The sequence below is a fragment of the Sardina pilchardus genome, chromosome 13 (genome assembly GCF_963854185.1).
Source record: "Sardina pilchardus chromosome 13, fSarPil1.1, whole genome shotgun sequence".
NCBI classification, from domain to species: domain Eukaryota; kingdom Metazoa; phylum Chordata; class Actinopteri; order Clupeiformes; family Clupeidae; genus Sardina; species Sardina pilchardus.
Genome location: NC_085006.1, coordinates 34,377,025 through 34,392,468, shown reverse-complemented (window position 1 = coordinate 34,392,468; position 15,444 = coordinate 34,377,025). Strand labels below are relative to the sequence as shown.

At 43.7% G+C, this 15,444-nt stretch overlaps 1 protein-coding gene across 1 annotated transcript; it reads right to left on the bottom strand.

Annotated features, from left to right (window-relative positions):
* Nucleotides 1-1,893: 1,893 nt before the first annotated feature.
* Nucleotides 1,894-15,324, bottom strand: ankrd49 (ankyrin repeat domain 49). Its single transcript, XM_062553218.1, has 3 exons — nucleotides 15,104-15,324; nucleotides 6,949-7,161; nucleotides 1,894-3,176 (listed from the first exon to the last, which is right to left on the bottom strand). The coding sequence occupies exons 2-3, from the start codon at nucleotides 7,159-7,161 to the stop codon at nucleotides 2,718-2,720; spliced, it is 672 nt and encodes a 223-aa protein (XP_062409202.1). The 5' UTR covers nucleotides 15,104-15,324; the 3' UTR covers nucleotides 1,894-2,717.
* Between the last annotated feature and the right edge of the window lie 120 nt (nucleotides 15,325-15,444).

The window sequence follows — 15,444 nt, the reverse complement described above, 5'->3', positions numbered from 1 at the left end:
CTGAGCTCTTTCATGCAATATAGGTCTCATCTCGCTGTGACTAATAATCACAGAGCAATGTAACAGAAGAATGGGTGTGTTTTTTGACGCACTTTGCGTCCGTCGGGCTCATAGGGTCCGTTAAATTGACGTGGAAAGAAATAGGATTTGTAAACTGTCGGAATGGGGGTACTAAAATGTGTTGGATTGGCAGCATGTCGGAATAACACCATGTCTGAATAGCGGCATGTCGGCCGAAAGGGATGTCGGACTGGCAGGATGTCGGACTGCCGACATGTAACCGAAATGACGCATATTATAGGCTTACCGGTAGAAGTGCGCATCCATGTGTTGTGTTTCGAGCAGCATGCATTTTAAGTCTGCTGTCACTGTCGGAAACTTTTGCCGTTATGTAGGTTATGTGACCCCACAACGCTGCGTTGTTATGAACTACAGGTAGGAACTGCAGCTGAGCGTTTTAAAATAGTCCTCATAGCCTACACGACAGTGAGTAGGTTAATAATTGGGTTTAGAGAATTGCTTCGCATTTCCTAAAATATCTATAATACCTTGCCAACTCATACATAGTCTAATGCAAATAATAGTAACCTATAAGAACAACATTGGCTTTTTTTTAATTCACAAAGCCTGGTATAATGATACAGTAGGCATTAAGTCAAGTATCGGTAACTTAATTCAAGTCGTCAGTCATTTTATTTATGTCTTCTGGAATGCGTAATCAACATGGACGCGCGACGAAGCTCGTGCCCAACTCGAAACTCGTGCATGAGCTGAGACAGCTCGTGCATGCGCTGGTGCCGGATATGTTGCAACCTTGGAACGCCATTTTTTCAAAGATGTCGGCGGCCAAATGGCATGCTAACTGGCTGAAGCTAACCCTCCAAATCCTGACCCCCTGGACAAAACACTGCCATAATTTGTCTGTAAAAAAGATTTGTAGCTCCGTAGATCCAGTTCGCACATGACAGATAGATGTTGCATTTCTCCTAATTGCTGCTGTTCCACATGCTTTCAAACTAAATCCCTGTGGACATATGTTTTTCACAAGTGCACAAAATATTTCTGCAAGTACGCATTTATTTTGCACAAATTAATTCCACAGCTACAAAACGGTTCTACATTTGTGCAAATCATTATCCTCGAAGACAATTGTTTTTTGCACATGCACAAAATATTACAGTACAAAGTACAACGTTTTTCGTGCACAAGCATAGATGTTTTATACAGCTGCAAAACTCTATTACACATGGGAATGTCTTTTCACAGGCACAAAATCTTAAAGTGTAACTGTACCCTAAAATATGTTTTTGGAGCTGTTGATTGATTGAAATTGCTCAAGTGGTGAACTACACTATTACCAGGGTTAATATGGACAAAAATCGTGTTTCCAGAGAAAAGTAACATTTTTAATAATTTTGTATTGGAGATATAGCTCTCCGCGCCCTCTACTGGTTGAAACATGCCATGGCATTTTGATTAGCAGCATAGCTAACCACCTAGTGCAGCTTACAGCATTCTTATTTTACAGTTTGATACAGTTGTCACTTTACTCTACAACTCAGTTATAATCACTTCTACTATCATTAAACATACATTTCAGTGGACGCACATTGACAAATGAAACTTATGCACCATGTCTGAACACATTATCATCTCCAACCTAATGACACGTGGACATTTGGACTGAACCAACACGTGGACTGAACAAAATGACAGGGGGAGAATGGAACCGTTCAAGTGATAGGGGCCTTTTTTACAATCTGTCTGTGTGTGTGTGTGTGTGTGTGTGTGTGTGTGTGTGTGTGTGTGTGTGTGTGTGTGTGTGTGTGTGTGTGTGTGTGTGTGTGTGTGTGTGTCAGGTCCTTGGGTGACTCCTTTAAATAATTACACAGGACACCGGGTGCATCAGTGAAAACTCAATTTAATGACCAATGACAGACACACAGGAAGCAGCAACCCTGTGACCGTGCTTTGTGCACTGCAGTCATGTTGGAACAGGAAGTGGTCATCCCTGGGCTGGCCTTGGCCCCTTAGTTCCAGTGAAAGGAACTCTGAATGCTTCAGCATTATCCAAGATATTTTGTCCTCGTCCAACATCAATGTGTGACTTCACGAATGCACTTCTGAAAGAATGGTTGAAAATTCCCAGAAACACACTCCTAATCCTTGTGGAAAGTCTTCACAGAAGAGTTGAAGCTGTTATAGCTGCAAAGAGTGGTCCAACGTCATCATAAACCAATGTTATATGAAACCCTATGGATTAAGGATTAAGGATGGGATGTGATCGCAGTTCATATGTGAGTCAAGGTAGGTGAGCGAATAGTGTATGCATGTGTGTTAGGGTGTGTGTGTGATCTGAAAGAGTGTGTGGTGTTTGCTGCTGTGTGTGTGTGATCTGAAAGATTGTGTGGTGTTTGATGGTGCATATGTGTGTGTATCAGGGTGTGTGTGTTATTGTGTGTGTGTGTGTGATCTGAAAGAGTGTGTGGTGTTTGATGGTGCATGTGTGTGTGTGTGATCTGAAAGAGTGTGTGGTGTTTGATGGTGCATATGTGTGTGTATTAGGGTGTGTGTGTGTTATTGTGTGTGTGTGTGATCTGAAAGAGTGTGTGGTGTTTGCTGGTGCATATGTGTGTGTATTAGGGTGTGTGTGTGTTATTGTGTGTGTGTGTGATCTGAAAGAGTGTGTGGTGTTTGCTGGTGCATATGTGTGTGTATTAGGGTGTGTGTGTGTTATTGTGTGTGTGTGTGATCTGAAAGAGTGTGTGGTGTTTGCTGGTACGGTGCGATATCTCTTCTGCTGTGTCGCCGCTGCAGTTGCGCGTTTCTGACAGCAGGTGGCGCTGCATCAGCAGCAGCTCCAGGCTCCGCCCACTGCCTGGGGTTCCGGCGGCCAGGTGTAGTGGGGTCAGGCCGCCGCGTGATTGGCTGTTCACGGACGCGCCACAGCGCAGCAGACAGGAGGCCACGGCCACATTGTCCCAGCGGCATGCGCAGTGGAGTGGCGTCCAATCATCTGCTGTCCTCGCCTCAAGCCCCGCCCCTGCGTCAATCAGGGCACAGGCCACACCCACATGCCCACCATAGGCTGCCCGGTGAAGGGGGGTGTACCCATCTGAGTCACAGCAACCAATCAGAGAAGAGTCTGATGCCAGCATCCGCTGCACTGTAGCCAGCTGAGGGGATGGAGGTAGAAGTTCAGTTAAACATACACACACACACACACACACACACACACACACACACACACACACACACGCACACGCACACGCACACACGTTTTCAGACCCTTTGTGAAGTTTTCCACAATTTCAGACTCAATTTCAATTCAATTTCATGTTTTGTAAATTAATATAAAAAATAAAAGACTGAAATATTCCATCTTCAGTATTTAGCCCCTTTGTTATGACACTTGCAACTGCGTCCCACATCAGTGGTCCTGGAGATGCTTCTAGAACACTGAGCGCCTCCATCGTTCTCCACCCGCAGAGTTCCTACAGCAGATCTGGCCACTCAGCCCAACTGAAATGGAGATCTTTAAAGGGGCACTTCACCGATTAGCATTAAAGGGGCACTTCACCAATTAGCATTAAGCTTTGGTATCTTTAGAAAACCTGTCATGTTTTTGAATGGTTGTGCATCATTCCCTCAGTTTGCCTTGAGATGAAACCCATAAATAGGACTTCCTGCTTTCAATGATGTAAAATGATGATTTTTACATCATTGAAAGCAGGAAGTCCAACATTGAAATCCGTATTTCTCCCATCTCAAGGCAAACTGAGTGAATGATGCACGACCATTCAAAAACATGACTGGTTTTCTAAAGATACAAAAGCTTAATACTAATCGGTGAAGTGCCCCTTTAATGCTAATCGGTGAAGTGCCCCTTTAATGCTAATCAGTGAAGTGCCCCTTTAATGCTAATCAGTGAAGTGCCTGTACATACACACACACACATACATGTGCATACACACACACACATAAATATGCACACATACACATACATACACACACACTCATACATATGCACACACTCATACATGTGCATACACACACACACACACTCATACATATGCACACACATATACATACACACACATACACACACACACACACACACACACACACACACACACATATCCCTAACTGATATGGGTACATAGCCTACAGCTACCGCTTGCATCTTGCGGTCAGACTGACACCACCTTAACTAACTAACACTTTTGAGGGAGCGTGCATGTGTGTGTGTGTGTGTGTGTGTACCCTGTTGTTCTCGGCGGCCCACAGCAGCAGTTCTGCAGGAGTGTGTGTGTGTGTGTGTGTGTTAGGGATGCAACGGTTTTCAATAATTTATTGAACCGTTCGGTTTGGCCTGTTCGGTTCAATAGACTCACCTAAACCGCAATATTTCGGTATACGCGACATTAAACTTTTTATTTAATACAAGGTTATTGCGCGCGCGTAGCCTGGGAGCGATAGAGAGGAGTGCTTAGGACCCGGGGGATGCGTTTTCTCTGACTGTTCAGCTTGCCTCTCGTCAACCTTGCAACAACCAATCAGAATTTTACTGAATTTCCCAAGAGCCAATAAGCGCGTTGAAATGCAAATGAAGGAGTCATGTGAGAAGAAACAAACTTTACCGGCGGCTGCATGATCATGGCGACATTTGAAGTAGCCCACGAACAAGGCAAAAAGACCGTCAGTAAACAAAGCACAGTGTGCATTGCAAGCACTGCTTCACAACGATCACCTAATAAAGGTAACACATCCAACATGTCGGCCCACTTGCGCCTTCATCACCCGGCTGTAACCTTAAGTGGAGCAGCACGGAGAGTTAGTTTGCCACCGAAAACCCAACCATCCATTGCTGCAGCCTTTCGACAATAATATTCCTATAATTCCCAAAGACATAACGAATACGACGGCGTATTAGGGCCACGTATATATACTTTGTAAAGACGCAAATTTGCCACTTTAGAAGGTCGAAAATTTGCCACATTATAAAGTCTGTGTGTAACAGTGTAACCGGTGGTTTCTGCCCTGCGTTGATTGCTCGCTAGAGTAGCCTAAGAAAGCGTGACGCCGACACAGCTGAGTGTATTCTCTTTTTGATAGTTTACTGGAAAATATTGTAGGGATGGGAGGTTATAGGAGATGGGGAGGCTGACATGTCATTCCAAACTCGGGTCATTTATTTTCCTGACGTTGTACATGCTAGGCTACGGGCAGCGGGAGGTGTCCACTCGAAAAACAATAAACTCACTGCTAAATCAGTCAATCGCTCGTCCACTCGTCAATCACACAACTCTCTCGCACACACACGCACACACACACACACACACACACACACACACACACACACACACACACACACGACAGGAGACACAGGGGAAACAGACACTTTGTGAAGTGGCAAATTTGCCACTTTCTTCTCGGAATATTGCCCCCCCTGACAACAGGTTGCAATAATGTTCATTTCATTGTTCTAATATTTTTAATGCTGCACTGCACTTCTGTCTATGTTTACGTTTTTTACGTTCATAAAAGAGGACAGGGCAGGCACTCCCAAATCAAATATCCATTTGAAACTACACACAATACCTCACCAATTATTTTGAGAAGATTTTCAGAATTGTTCACTACTTTTTTGAGGGTGTATAACAGTTAAGTATTTTCTTTAAATGTGTGAAGAACAGTGAGTTTATTAAATAAATAACTACACATTACTTTATGCTGCACTGCACTATGGATAACATTGCCTGTTTATGACAGAAGGCAATGATGGTGTTCTTTTCTTTTAATACATTTTTGTGATTCTGCTTCATCTGTGTCAGGCTATGCATTTAATATTTTCTCTGCAAGTGTAAGTAGAAGCACATTGTTGATTTGAAATAGAAAAGGCAAATATAGCCTCCTGTACGCTAGAGCCAAGATAATATTAATATATTGAAACCGAACCGTTACCGTGGCCCAAAAACCGTGATACAAACCGAACCGTGGCAAAACTGTACCGTTGCATCCCTAGTGTGTGTGTGTGTGTGTGTGTGTGTGTGTGTGTGTGTGTGTGTGTACCTGGTTGTTCTCGGCGGCCCACAGCAGCAGTTCTGCAGGAGTGTGTGTGTGTGTGTGTGTGTGTGTGTGTGTGTGTGTGTGTGTGTGTGTGTGTGTGTGTGTACCCGGTTGTTCTCGGCGGCCCACAGCAGCAATTCTGCAGGAGTGTGTGTGTGTGTGTGTGTGTGTGTGTGTGTGTGTGTGTGTGTGTGTACCCGGTTGTTCTCGGCGGCCCACAGCAGCAGTTCTGCAGGAGTGTGTGTGTGTGTGTGTGTGTGCGTGCGTGCGTGCGTGTGTGTGTGTGTGTGCGTGTGTGTGTACCCGGTTGTTCTCGGCGGCCCACAGCAGCAGCTCTGCAGGAGTGTGTGTGTGTGTGTGTGTGTGTGTGTGTGTGTGTGTGTGTGTGTGTGTGTGTGTGTGTGTGTGTGTGTGTGTGTGTGTGTGTGTGTGAGTGTGTGTGTGTGTGTGTGTGTGTGTACCCGGTTGTTCTCGGCGGCCCACAGCAGCAGCTCTGCAGGAGTGTGTGTGTGTGTGTGTGTGTGTGTGTGTGTGTGTGTGTGTGTGTGTGTGTGTGTGTGTGTGTGTGTGTGTGTGTGTACCCGGTTGTTCTCGGCGGCCCACAGCAGCAGCTCTGCAGGAGTGTGTGTGTGTGTGTGTGTGTGTGTGTGTGTGCGTGTGTGTGTGTGTGTGTGTACCCGGTTGTTCTCGGCGGCCCACAGCAGCAGCTCTGCAGGAGTGTGTGTGTGTGTGTGTGTGTGTGTGTGTGTGTGTGTGTGTGTGTGTGTGTGTGTGTGTGTGTGTGTGTGTGTGTGTACCCGGTTGTTCTCGGCGGCCCACAGCAGCAGCTCTGCAGGAGTGTGTGTGTGTGTGTGTGTGTGTGTGTGTGTGTGTGTGTACCCGGTTGTTCTCGGCGGCCCACAGCAGCAGCTCTGCAGGAGTGTGTGTGTGCTGTAGCCGCGCCTCCTCCTGCTGGTACCACTCCTCCGAGCGCTCGCTCTCCTCCTCCGCATCCTCCTCTCCATCACTCCACGCGCTGCTCGTCGCCATGGGGATCAGGTGCCCGTGCGTCTGCAGCAGTTCCAGCTGGTTAAAACCCTCTGGGCACTCCATCTACACACACACACACACACACACACACACACACACACACCTGGTTAAAACCCTCTGGGCACTCCATCTACACACACACACACACACACACACACACACACACCTGGTTAAAACCCTCTGGGCACTCCATCTACACACACACACACACACACACACACACACACACACACACACACCTGGTTAAAACCCTCTGGGCACTCCATCTACACACACACACACACACACACACACACACACACACACACCTGGTTAAAACCCTCTGGGCACTCCATCTACACACACACACACACACACACACACACACACACACACACCTGGTTAAAACCCTCTGGGCACTCCATCTACACACACACACACACACACACACCTGGTTAAAACCCTCTGGGCACTCCATCTACACACACACACACACACACACACACACACACACACATTTAAGCAATGATGAATGTTATTGTTTGTTGGAGGGGTTCACTGTGGTTTGTGGTACGTATATGAAATATGACGGAAGCTGGATGTTAATGCTAGTTAGCGCAGTATGCTAGCAAGCAGCATTGTAATGCCTCTGTCAGGAAACTGTTCAACTGGTTTCTTTTAAACATGAGTTATGACTGTTGGGTATGAATGTTATATATTCCATCCCATAATACTGTTTTACTGGTTTATTTGACAAATAACAATATGGACCTGTTGTAAGCACTTTGTCTGTTTGGAATTGTGTTGAAAGCCTATTGATGCATCTCAGAATAAAGGAATGTCCACCACATCCAGTGTTTGCGGATATGTTTAACTGAATAAAGGAATGTCCACCATACCCATTACTGAACTATATAGAATATCTTTAACTGAACTATATTTAATATCTTTAACTGAACTATAATATCTTTAATAAACTAGTAAATAGTGCTAGTACTAGCTATAATATATTTAACAAGAGCGCATGTCTCGTATAGTCACAATAGTGTCATTTTAGAAATTCTAGCATTTTAGCCATATTTTGGGTGGCCGGTGAAAACCAAGTGGCTGTGCTGTTAGCTCCACTCTAGGAGGTCCAGGGTTTGTGTACCTTCACTCTTTTACCCTGCTCCTGTGACCAGCATGACAAAGAAAAACACAATATACCATGGATGACATGAATAATTAGAAAATAAAAACAAGATTTGTACCATCATTTCCTATTAAATGAAATATTTCATGGTGCTATTGTGCAACACAACCATCAGATGGCGCCATTTCACTGCTTGCTTTTACGTCCAAAAAAAGCACGAAGTGAAGTGCCATTGCACCATCTGCTGGCCTGAAATATGTAATGCAGCCCATTATATTTATGACAAAAGAAGCGACAGTCGAATAATTTGTACTTCCTTGCCAATTATTTGTGTAATCTATCTGATATATTGAGTTTGTCTTTTCAAACTTTGTTCCTTTATAAATGGTGGCGTATCGTTAAGGTACCTTTTGGAATGTAATTACTCTGACATTCTACATTAAGCTACCATAAATTTGAGCAATGGGCACATTCTTAGAGGCTGACACTTTGCATAAGATGTCTCTTCTCTGCTTGAGCTAAATTGTGTTATTCTTGCTGCAAAATGTAGTTTATTATCAAAGTGAAAAGGTTGCGGCATAAGTCAGCAGAGTTAGTTTGAGCACATAATTGACGTCCAAAAAAAGGCCCAGCAGAGGTTATACTCCCGGAGACAACTAAGGAAGTTTAATCTGCCTAAGGAGCTGCTGACCACTTTTCTACCCTAGACTGCAATGGACAATAAAGGCTGCAGAGAGGATTATTGGAGCTGACCTCCCTTCCATCCAGGACCTGTACCGGTCCAGGGTCAGGAAAAGGGCAGCAAACATCTCTACAGACCCCTCACACCCTGGTCACAAACTGTTCAACCCTCTGGTAGATGATACAGGGCTCTATTCACCAAAACCAGCCGACACAAAGACGGCTTCTTCCCCCAAGCAGTCACTTGAACAGTAAGAAATAGCACTCACCCTTACACCTTATACTCTGCACCCTTACACCGAACAAGTCAATCCACCTGTTCTGCTCATCTACCTCCTGTGCTCTTCACTCTTAGCTACAGTATTGTTACCTTATCATTGCACTGAACTGCCGTCAGTGTTTCCCACACATAGACAAATTTGTGGCGGTGCGCCACAGATTCAGCACCGGCCGCCACATATTGCGTCTCGTTATTCTTTTATTTATTTATTTATTTATTCTTATTTTGAAACGCTATTGAAAAACGTGCAGCATTCGTAAAGCTTAATTTCCTCTCCCTGCGCTCCCTCTCTGTCACTCGCGCGTCTGTCTCTCATACACACAAACACGCACAGCCCCTATACCCTCCGTGCACACCGCGGCTGTCTGTCTCCATGAAAACCAACGAGATCATCCCTGGAAGCGTGGTCGGTGGTCGCACTGATGCACCTGACGCTGCTCGGGTAGAAGCATAAAGTTCTCCCGCAACTTTTGTAGTCTATGCGTGCAACTTAATTACCAAACAGTAGAAGTAAACTCATTCTCCTTGGCCCGCTCTCGTGCGCGCTCAATGGACAGCCGCCCTCCACATGCACATTTAATCCAAATAAAACATTCACAATCGTGGACGCATTGACGCATAGAAGACGACTAGCTAAATTACTGTTATATTCGGTTAGCATCATTAGTAGGCTATGCTACAGACATTTGATTAAAACTCTTGCATTCGAGTTGACTGACCACCAATGTTTTTCAACTCCAAGACTTAAAAGGGCCTGTCCCAAGGAGAAAAAGTATTAGCTTACCTTGAAACTTAAACACATGTGGGGAAAATGAACAGTCCAACCAGTAGAGTATGATAAGCTTAGCCTGCTATGTTTACAATATTTTCAGGCTTCAACCAGACAGCTGAATTTAAGAAGTGGAGTTGTAATATGAATAGTAGGCTATAATCTGCATAAAGTTTACTGTTATGAATATCAGAAATGTCAGTATAGGCCTATATAATGTAAATAATTACATAATATGTGTGTGTGTTTCAAATAAAGACAAGCTTCACATCTTGGTAAAAAAAAAAACAACATTATAAGGAGAGCGATAAAAAGGCGATGCAATGAACCCCCCCCCCCCCCCCCCCCCCCCCGTCAGACATGGGGCGACCACCACACATTGCCTTCTAATCTGTGGGAAACACTGGCCGTGCACTATATTTATTTAAATCTTTAAATTACATTACATTTGGCTGACACTTTTTAACCAAAGTGACTTACAACATGGTAAAAAAAACATTTTTAAGCCTTTAAGAGCAATCGTAACAACAATTTTACAGCAATAAACAAACAACACAATGAGTGCATCAATGAGTGTAGTAAGTGCATCAATGAGTGCAATTGTCCGTAGGATCAGAAAGACTAGTTGTATGTAGAGCTATGAGAGGAGATGCTCTCTGAAGAGTTGGGTCTAGTTGTATGTAGTGCTATGAGGAGATGTTCTCTGAAGAGCTGGGTCTAGTTGTATGTAGTGCTATGAGGAGATGTTCTCTGAAGAGCTGGGTCTAGTTGTATGTAGTGCTATGAGGAGATGTTCTCTGAAGAGCTGGGTCTAGTTGTGTGTAGTGCTATGAGGAGATGTTCTCTGAAGAGTTGGGTTTTCAGACGTTCTTTAGAAGATGGAGAGGGATGTCCCTACTCTAGTAGGAAATGGTAGTAAGTAAGTAAGTAAGTAAGTAAGTAAGTAAGTAATATTTATTTATAAAGCACGTTTACAACAGTTCACACTGACCAAAGTGCTGTACATAGTGTAATAATGGTAGTGCACTCCATCAACGAGGAACGACAGCTGAAAAGGTTTGGATTGGCCTGAGCGTGCCGGAACGACAGCTGAAAAGGTTTGGATTGGCCTGAGCGTGCCGGTGGGAGAGCTAGACGCCGATCGGCTGAGGAGCGCAGCGGTCTTGTGGTAGCATATGCCTGTATGAGTGTGTGTGTGTGTGTGTGTGTGTGTGTGTGTGTGTGTGTGTGTGTGTGTGTGTGGTCGTGTATGCCTGTATGAGGGCATTCAGATAGGTGGGAGCAGAGCCGGAGAGTAATTCGTAAGTGTTGGAGTCTTGAATTTGATGCGGGCGGCCAGCGGTAGCCAGTGAAGCTGGATGAGCAACGGGGTGACATGCGCCCTTCTGTGTTGTAGACCAAGTGTCCCGCTGCATTCTGGATCATTTGAAACGTTTTACTGTGCAGGCTGGGAGACCTGTCAGGAGGGCATTACAGCAGTCAAGTCCAGAGATGACCATTGCCTGTGACTAATCTTAAACCTCAGTGTGTACTACTATTGCCTGTGACTAATCTCAAACCTCAGTATGTACTGATATTAGGCTGTGACTAATCTTACACCTCAGTGTGTACTACTATTGCCTGTGACTAATCTCAAACCTCAGTATGTACTGATATTAGGCTGTGACTAATCTTAAACCTCAGTGTGTGATATTATTGCCTGTGACTAATCTCAAACCTCAGTGTGTACTGATATTAGGCTGTGACTAATCTTAAACCTCAGTGTGTACTGATATTGCCTGTGACTAATCTTAAACCTCAGTGTGTACTGATATTGTGCTGTGACTAATCTTAAACCTCAGTATGTACTAATATTGCCTGTGACTAATCTTAAACCTCAGTGTGTACTGATATTGCCGGTGACTAATCTTAAACCTCAGTATGTACTAATATTGCCTGTGACTAATCTTAAACCTCAGTATGTACTGATATTAGGCTGTGACTAATCTTAAACCTCAGTATGTACTAATATTGCCTGTGACTAATCTTAAACCTCAGTGTGTACTGATATTGCCTGTGACTAATCTTAAACCTCAGTGTACTAATATTGCCTGTGACTAATCTTAAACCTCAGTGTGTACTGATATTGCGCTGTGACTAATCTTAAACCTCAGTATGTACTAATATTGCCTGTGACTAATCTTAAACCTCAGTATGTACTGATATTAGGCTGTGACTAATCTTAAACCTCAGTATGTACTAATATTGCCTGTGACTAATCTTAAACCTCAGTGTGTACTGATATTGCCTGTGACTAATCTTAAACCTCAGTGTACTAATATTGCCTGTGACTAATCTTAAACCTCAGTGTGTACTGATATTGCGCTGTGACTAATCTTAAACCTCAGTATGTACTGATATTAGGCTGTGACTAATCTTAAACCTCAGTATGTACTGATATTAGGCTGTGACTAATCTTAAACCTCAGTGTTGATATTGTGCTGTGACTAATCTTAAACCTCAGTATGTACTAATATTGCGCTGTAACTAATCTTAAACCTCAGTGTGTACTAATATTGCGCTGTGACTAATCTTAAATCTCAGTGTGTACTAATATTGCCTGTGACTAATCTTAAACCTCAGTGTTGATATTGTGCTGTGACTAATCTTAAACCTCAGTATGTACTGATATTAGGCTGTGACTAATCTTAAACCTCAGTATGTACTAATATTGCGCTGTGACTAATCTTAAACCTCAGTGTGTACTAATATTGCGCTGTGACTAATCTTAAACCTCAGTATGTACTGATATTAGGCTGTGACTAATCTTAAACCTCAGTATGTACTAATGTTGCGCTGTGACTAATCTTAAACCTCAGTGTTGATATTAGGCTGTGACTAATCTTAAACCTCAGTATGTACTAATATTGCCTGTGACTAATCTTAAACCTCAGTGTGTACTAATATTGCCTGTGACTAATCTTAAACCTCAGTGTTGATATTGTGCTGTGACTAATCTTAAACCTCAGTATATACTAATATTGCCTGTGACTAATCTTAAACCTCAGTGTGTACTAATATTGCCTGTGACTAATCTTAAACCTCAGTGTGTACTAATATTGCCTGTGACTAATCTTAAACCTCAGTGTTGATATTGTGCTGTGACTAATCTTAAACCTCAGTGTGTACTAATATTGCGCTGTGACTAATCTTAAACCTCAGTATGTACTAATGTTGCGCTGTGACTAATCTTAAACCTCAGTGTGTACTAATGTTGCGCTATTCCCACCCTCTTGCATCTTGCTTGTGCCTGTTGAGGTGTCCATGTCCATGGTAACCAGGGACAACAAGGAGGCAGACATTCCCAGCTGCATTTCCCCTCTAGACAACTGCATCACCCTGTCCCACCCATAGTGTAGTGTACTTATTTGCAAATGTATAATGTATTTAATCTTATGTATAGCCTTATTCTACTGGCGTTTGGTTGGGGTGCGCACATCCACAGAAATAATCCAGGTGCCGGACAAAAATATAGATAATGGAATGGATAGGTCCGCACACTGAGTAGGCTCCAAAAATACACTTTATTTAGTATAAAAAGGCAACGTTTCGACCCGCAGTAGAAGATCCCACTGCGGGTCGAAACGTTGCCTTTTTATACTAAATAAAGTGTATTTTTGGAGCCTACTCAGTGTGCGGACCTATCCATTCCATTAGCCTTATTCTACTGCCATTGTTTCTATCCATACTGTTCTGTATTTGTATTCTTTTTATTTATTGAATGTTGTACTTTAAGAGCAAAGATTAACTGCAGTAGTATTCCTAGTTTGTTTACGCAAAACCTGGCCAATAAAGCTGATTCTTATTCTGATTCTGTATTGTTTACATGTGTTAAATGGAAATCAATGGAAGTCAACGGGAGCCGTAAATCGGTAAATAGCGGTGACCAAATAATTTGCCGGATAGCGTGACGCAGGTTTTCCCGTGTAAGTCATCGTTATTTTATCATGATAATAAAAGGGGAGACAAATCTACACAAATCGTAACAATGTAGCCTATTGTCTCCAGTGTTGCCAACTTAGCGACTTTGTCGCTAGATTTAGCGACTTTAGGCCGTCTCTGGCGACTGAAAATCTTATCTAGCGACTGACAACAAATCTGGCGACTTTTTCGTGTGTCTGGCGACTTTTCCCCTTTCCTTGTCTGAGTCGTCACTACACTTCACGCAGCTCTGAGCTCTCGTTCTCCCTCCCTCTCCCGACCCCGGCCGCCTCTCCCTCCCGCTCCATACCCAGCTGTGTGCACCACCACGTTCGGTACGACTGACGTTCTACACGCAGCCGCGTGCTTTAAACGTGGCTGCTCTGCTCAGTGGCAGCAAATGCAAGACAGCGCTGATTCTGGACGCTCAAACGGCAGGCAGTATTTGAGCTCGGACAAAAGTATAGCTTCCAAGAACTACAAGCAAGCATTAGGCTACAGATCTGTCAGCTAATCCTGGCCAACCCCTGCCATTTTATTTAATTATTGGCGTGATAGCCTATATGACGCAAAATGAAAGTAAATAAAACAGTGATCACGCAACTTCTGTTTTCAGTGATAGGCTGACCGTGTGATAGAGCCACAATTAAACATTGTATCCATAAGTGAAGCGGGAACCATAACCTTCTGAGATTCACATAATGTTATCAAGTTATCAGGCTTCAATCAGTGAAAAGCAGATGCAGGGAATAGGTAGGAAATTACTGCTTTTCAGTACGTAGCCTAATTTCATTCTGATGTGACAAGATAGCAAAGTAGGCTAGCCTATAGCCTACAGAAGTGTAAAGTGTATCAATTAACATATTAAACGAAATATATTTGAAATGGGCTCTAAAGTTGCCTATAGGCAATGTCTACTGTATGAGTAGCCTATGAGAAAAGCAAACAGGCATACATAGTTATTAAAGGGCCCTCAACGTTTTTTTTTTTTTTGGGGGGGGGGGGGGGGGGGCAGGACGTAATGACGTAATTGATATGCAAATTAGCGTGTGACGTCATCTAGCGACATTTGGCGACTTTTGGAGCTGGCTTTAGCTACTTTCCATTTGAAATAGTTGGCAACACTGATTGTCTCTCCACTGAAACCAGAAACGATCTCTCACGACGCTGAAGTAATGTCTGATGTGTGCTAATGTTACGTTACCTCTTTCAGGGGGCGCGGAACGTGCTTCAGATGTGTTGGTGTTTCTCCAAGCCTCGCTTTGCCTCCAAGCCCTCGCTTTTTCTAACTCCGACTTAATAAATAAGTAAAATGTATCTCCGCACACCTGCACGCGTTGTCTTCCTTCAACTGCTCACATTCCCTGTTGGTCCTGAACGATCAGCAGTTTTCCACCTACCGATAACCGACCCCTGTTACCACGACTTCAGGCTGTCTTCGGGTCACAGGATGTTTTGGTCTGTGTGTTCTGGGTCTTGTAGTTTTTATGTGTGTCAAACACATGTTTCTAGTGGATCAAAATACTACATATACCAGAACGCTTT

Excerpts from the sequence above, each read along its gene's own strand:
- ankrd49 (XM_062553218.1), bottom strand. The coding sequence starts at position 7,161 with ATGGAGTGCCCAGAGGGTTTTAACCAGCTGGAACTGCTGCAGACGCAC. Across the intron at positions 3,177-6,948 it reads GGGCCGCCGAGAACAACCGG|CTGGCTACAGTGCAGCGGAT; the intron begins GTACACACACAC and ends CCATCCCCTCAG.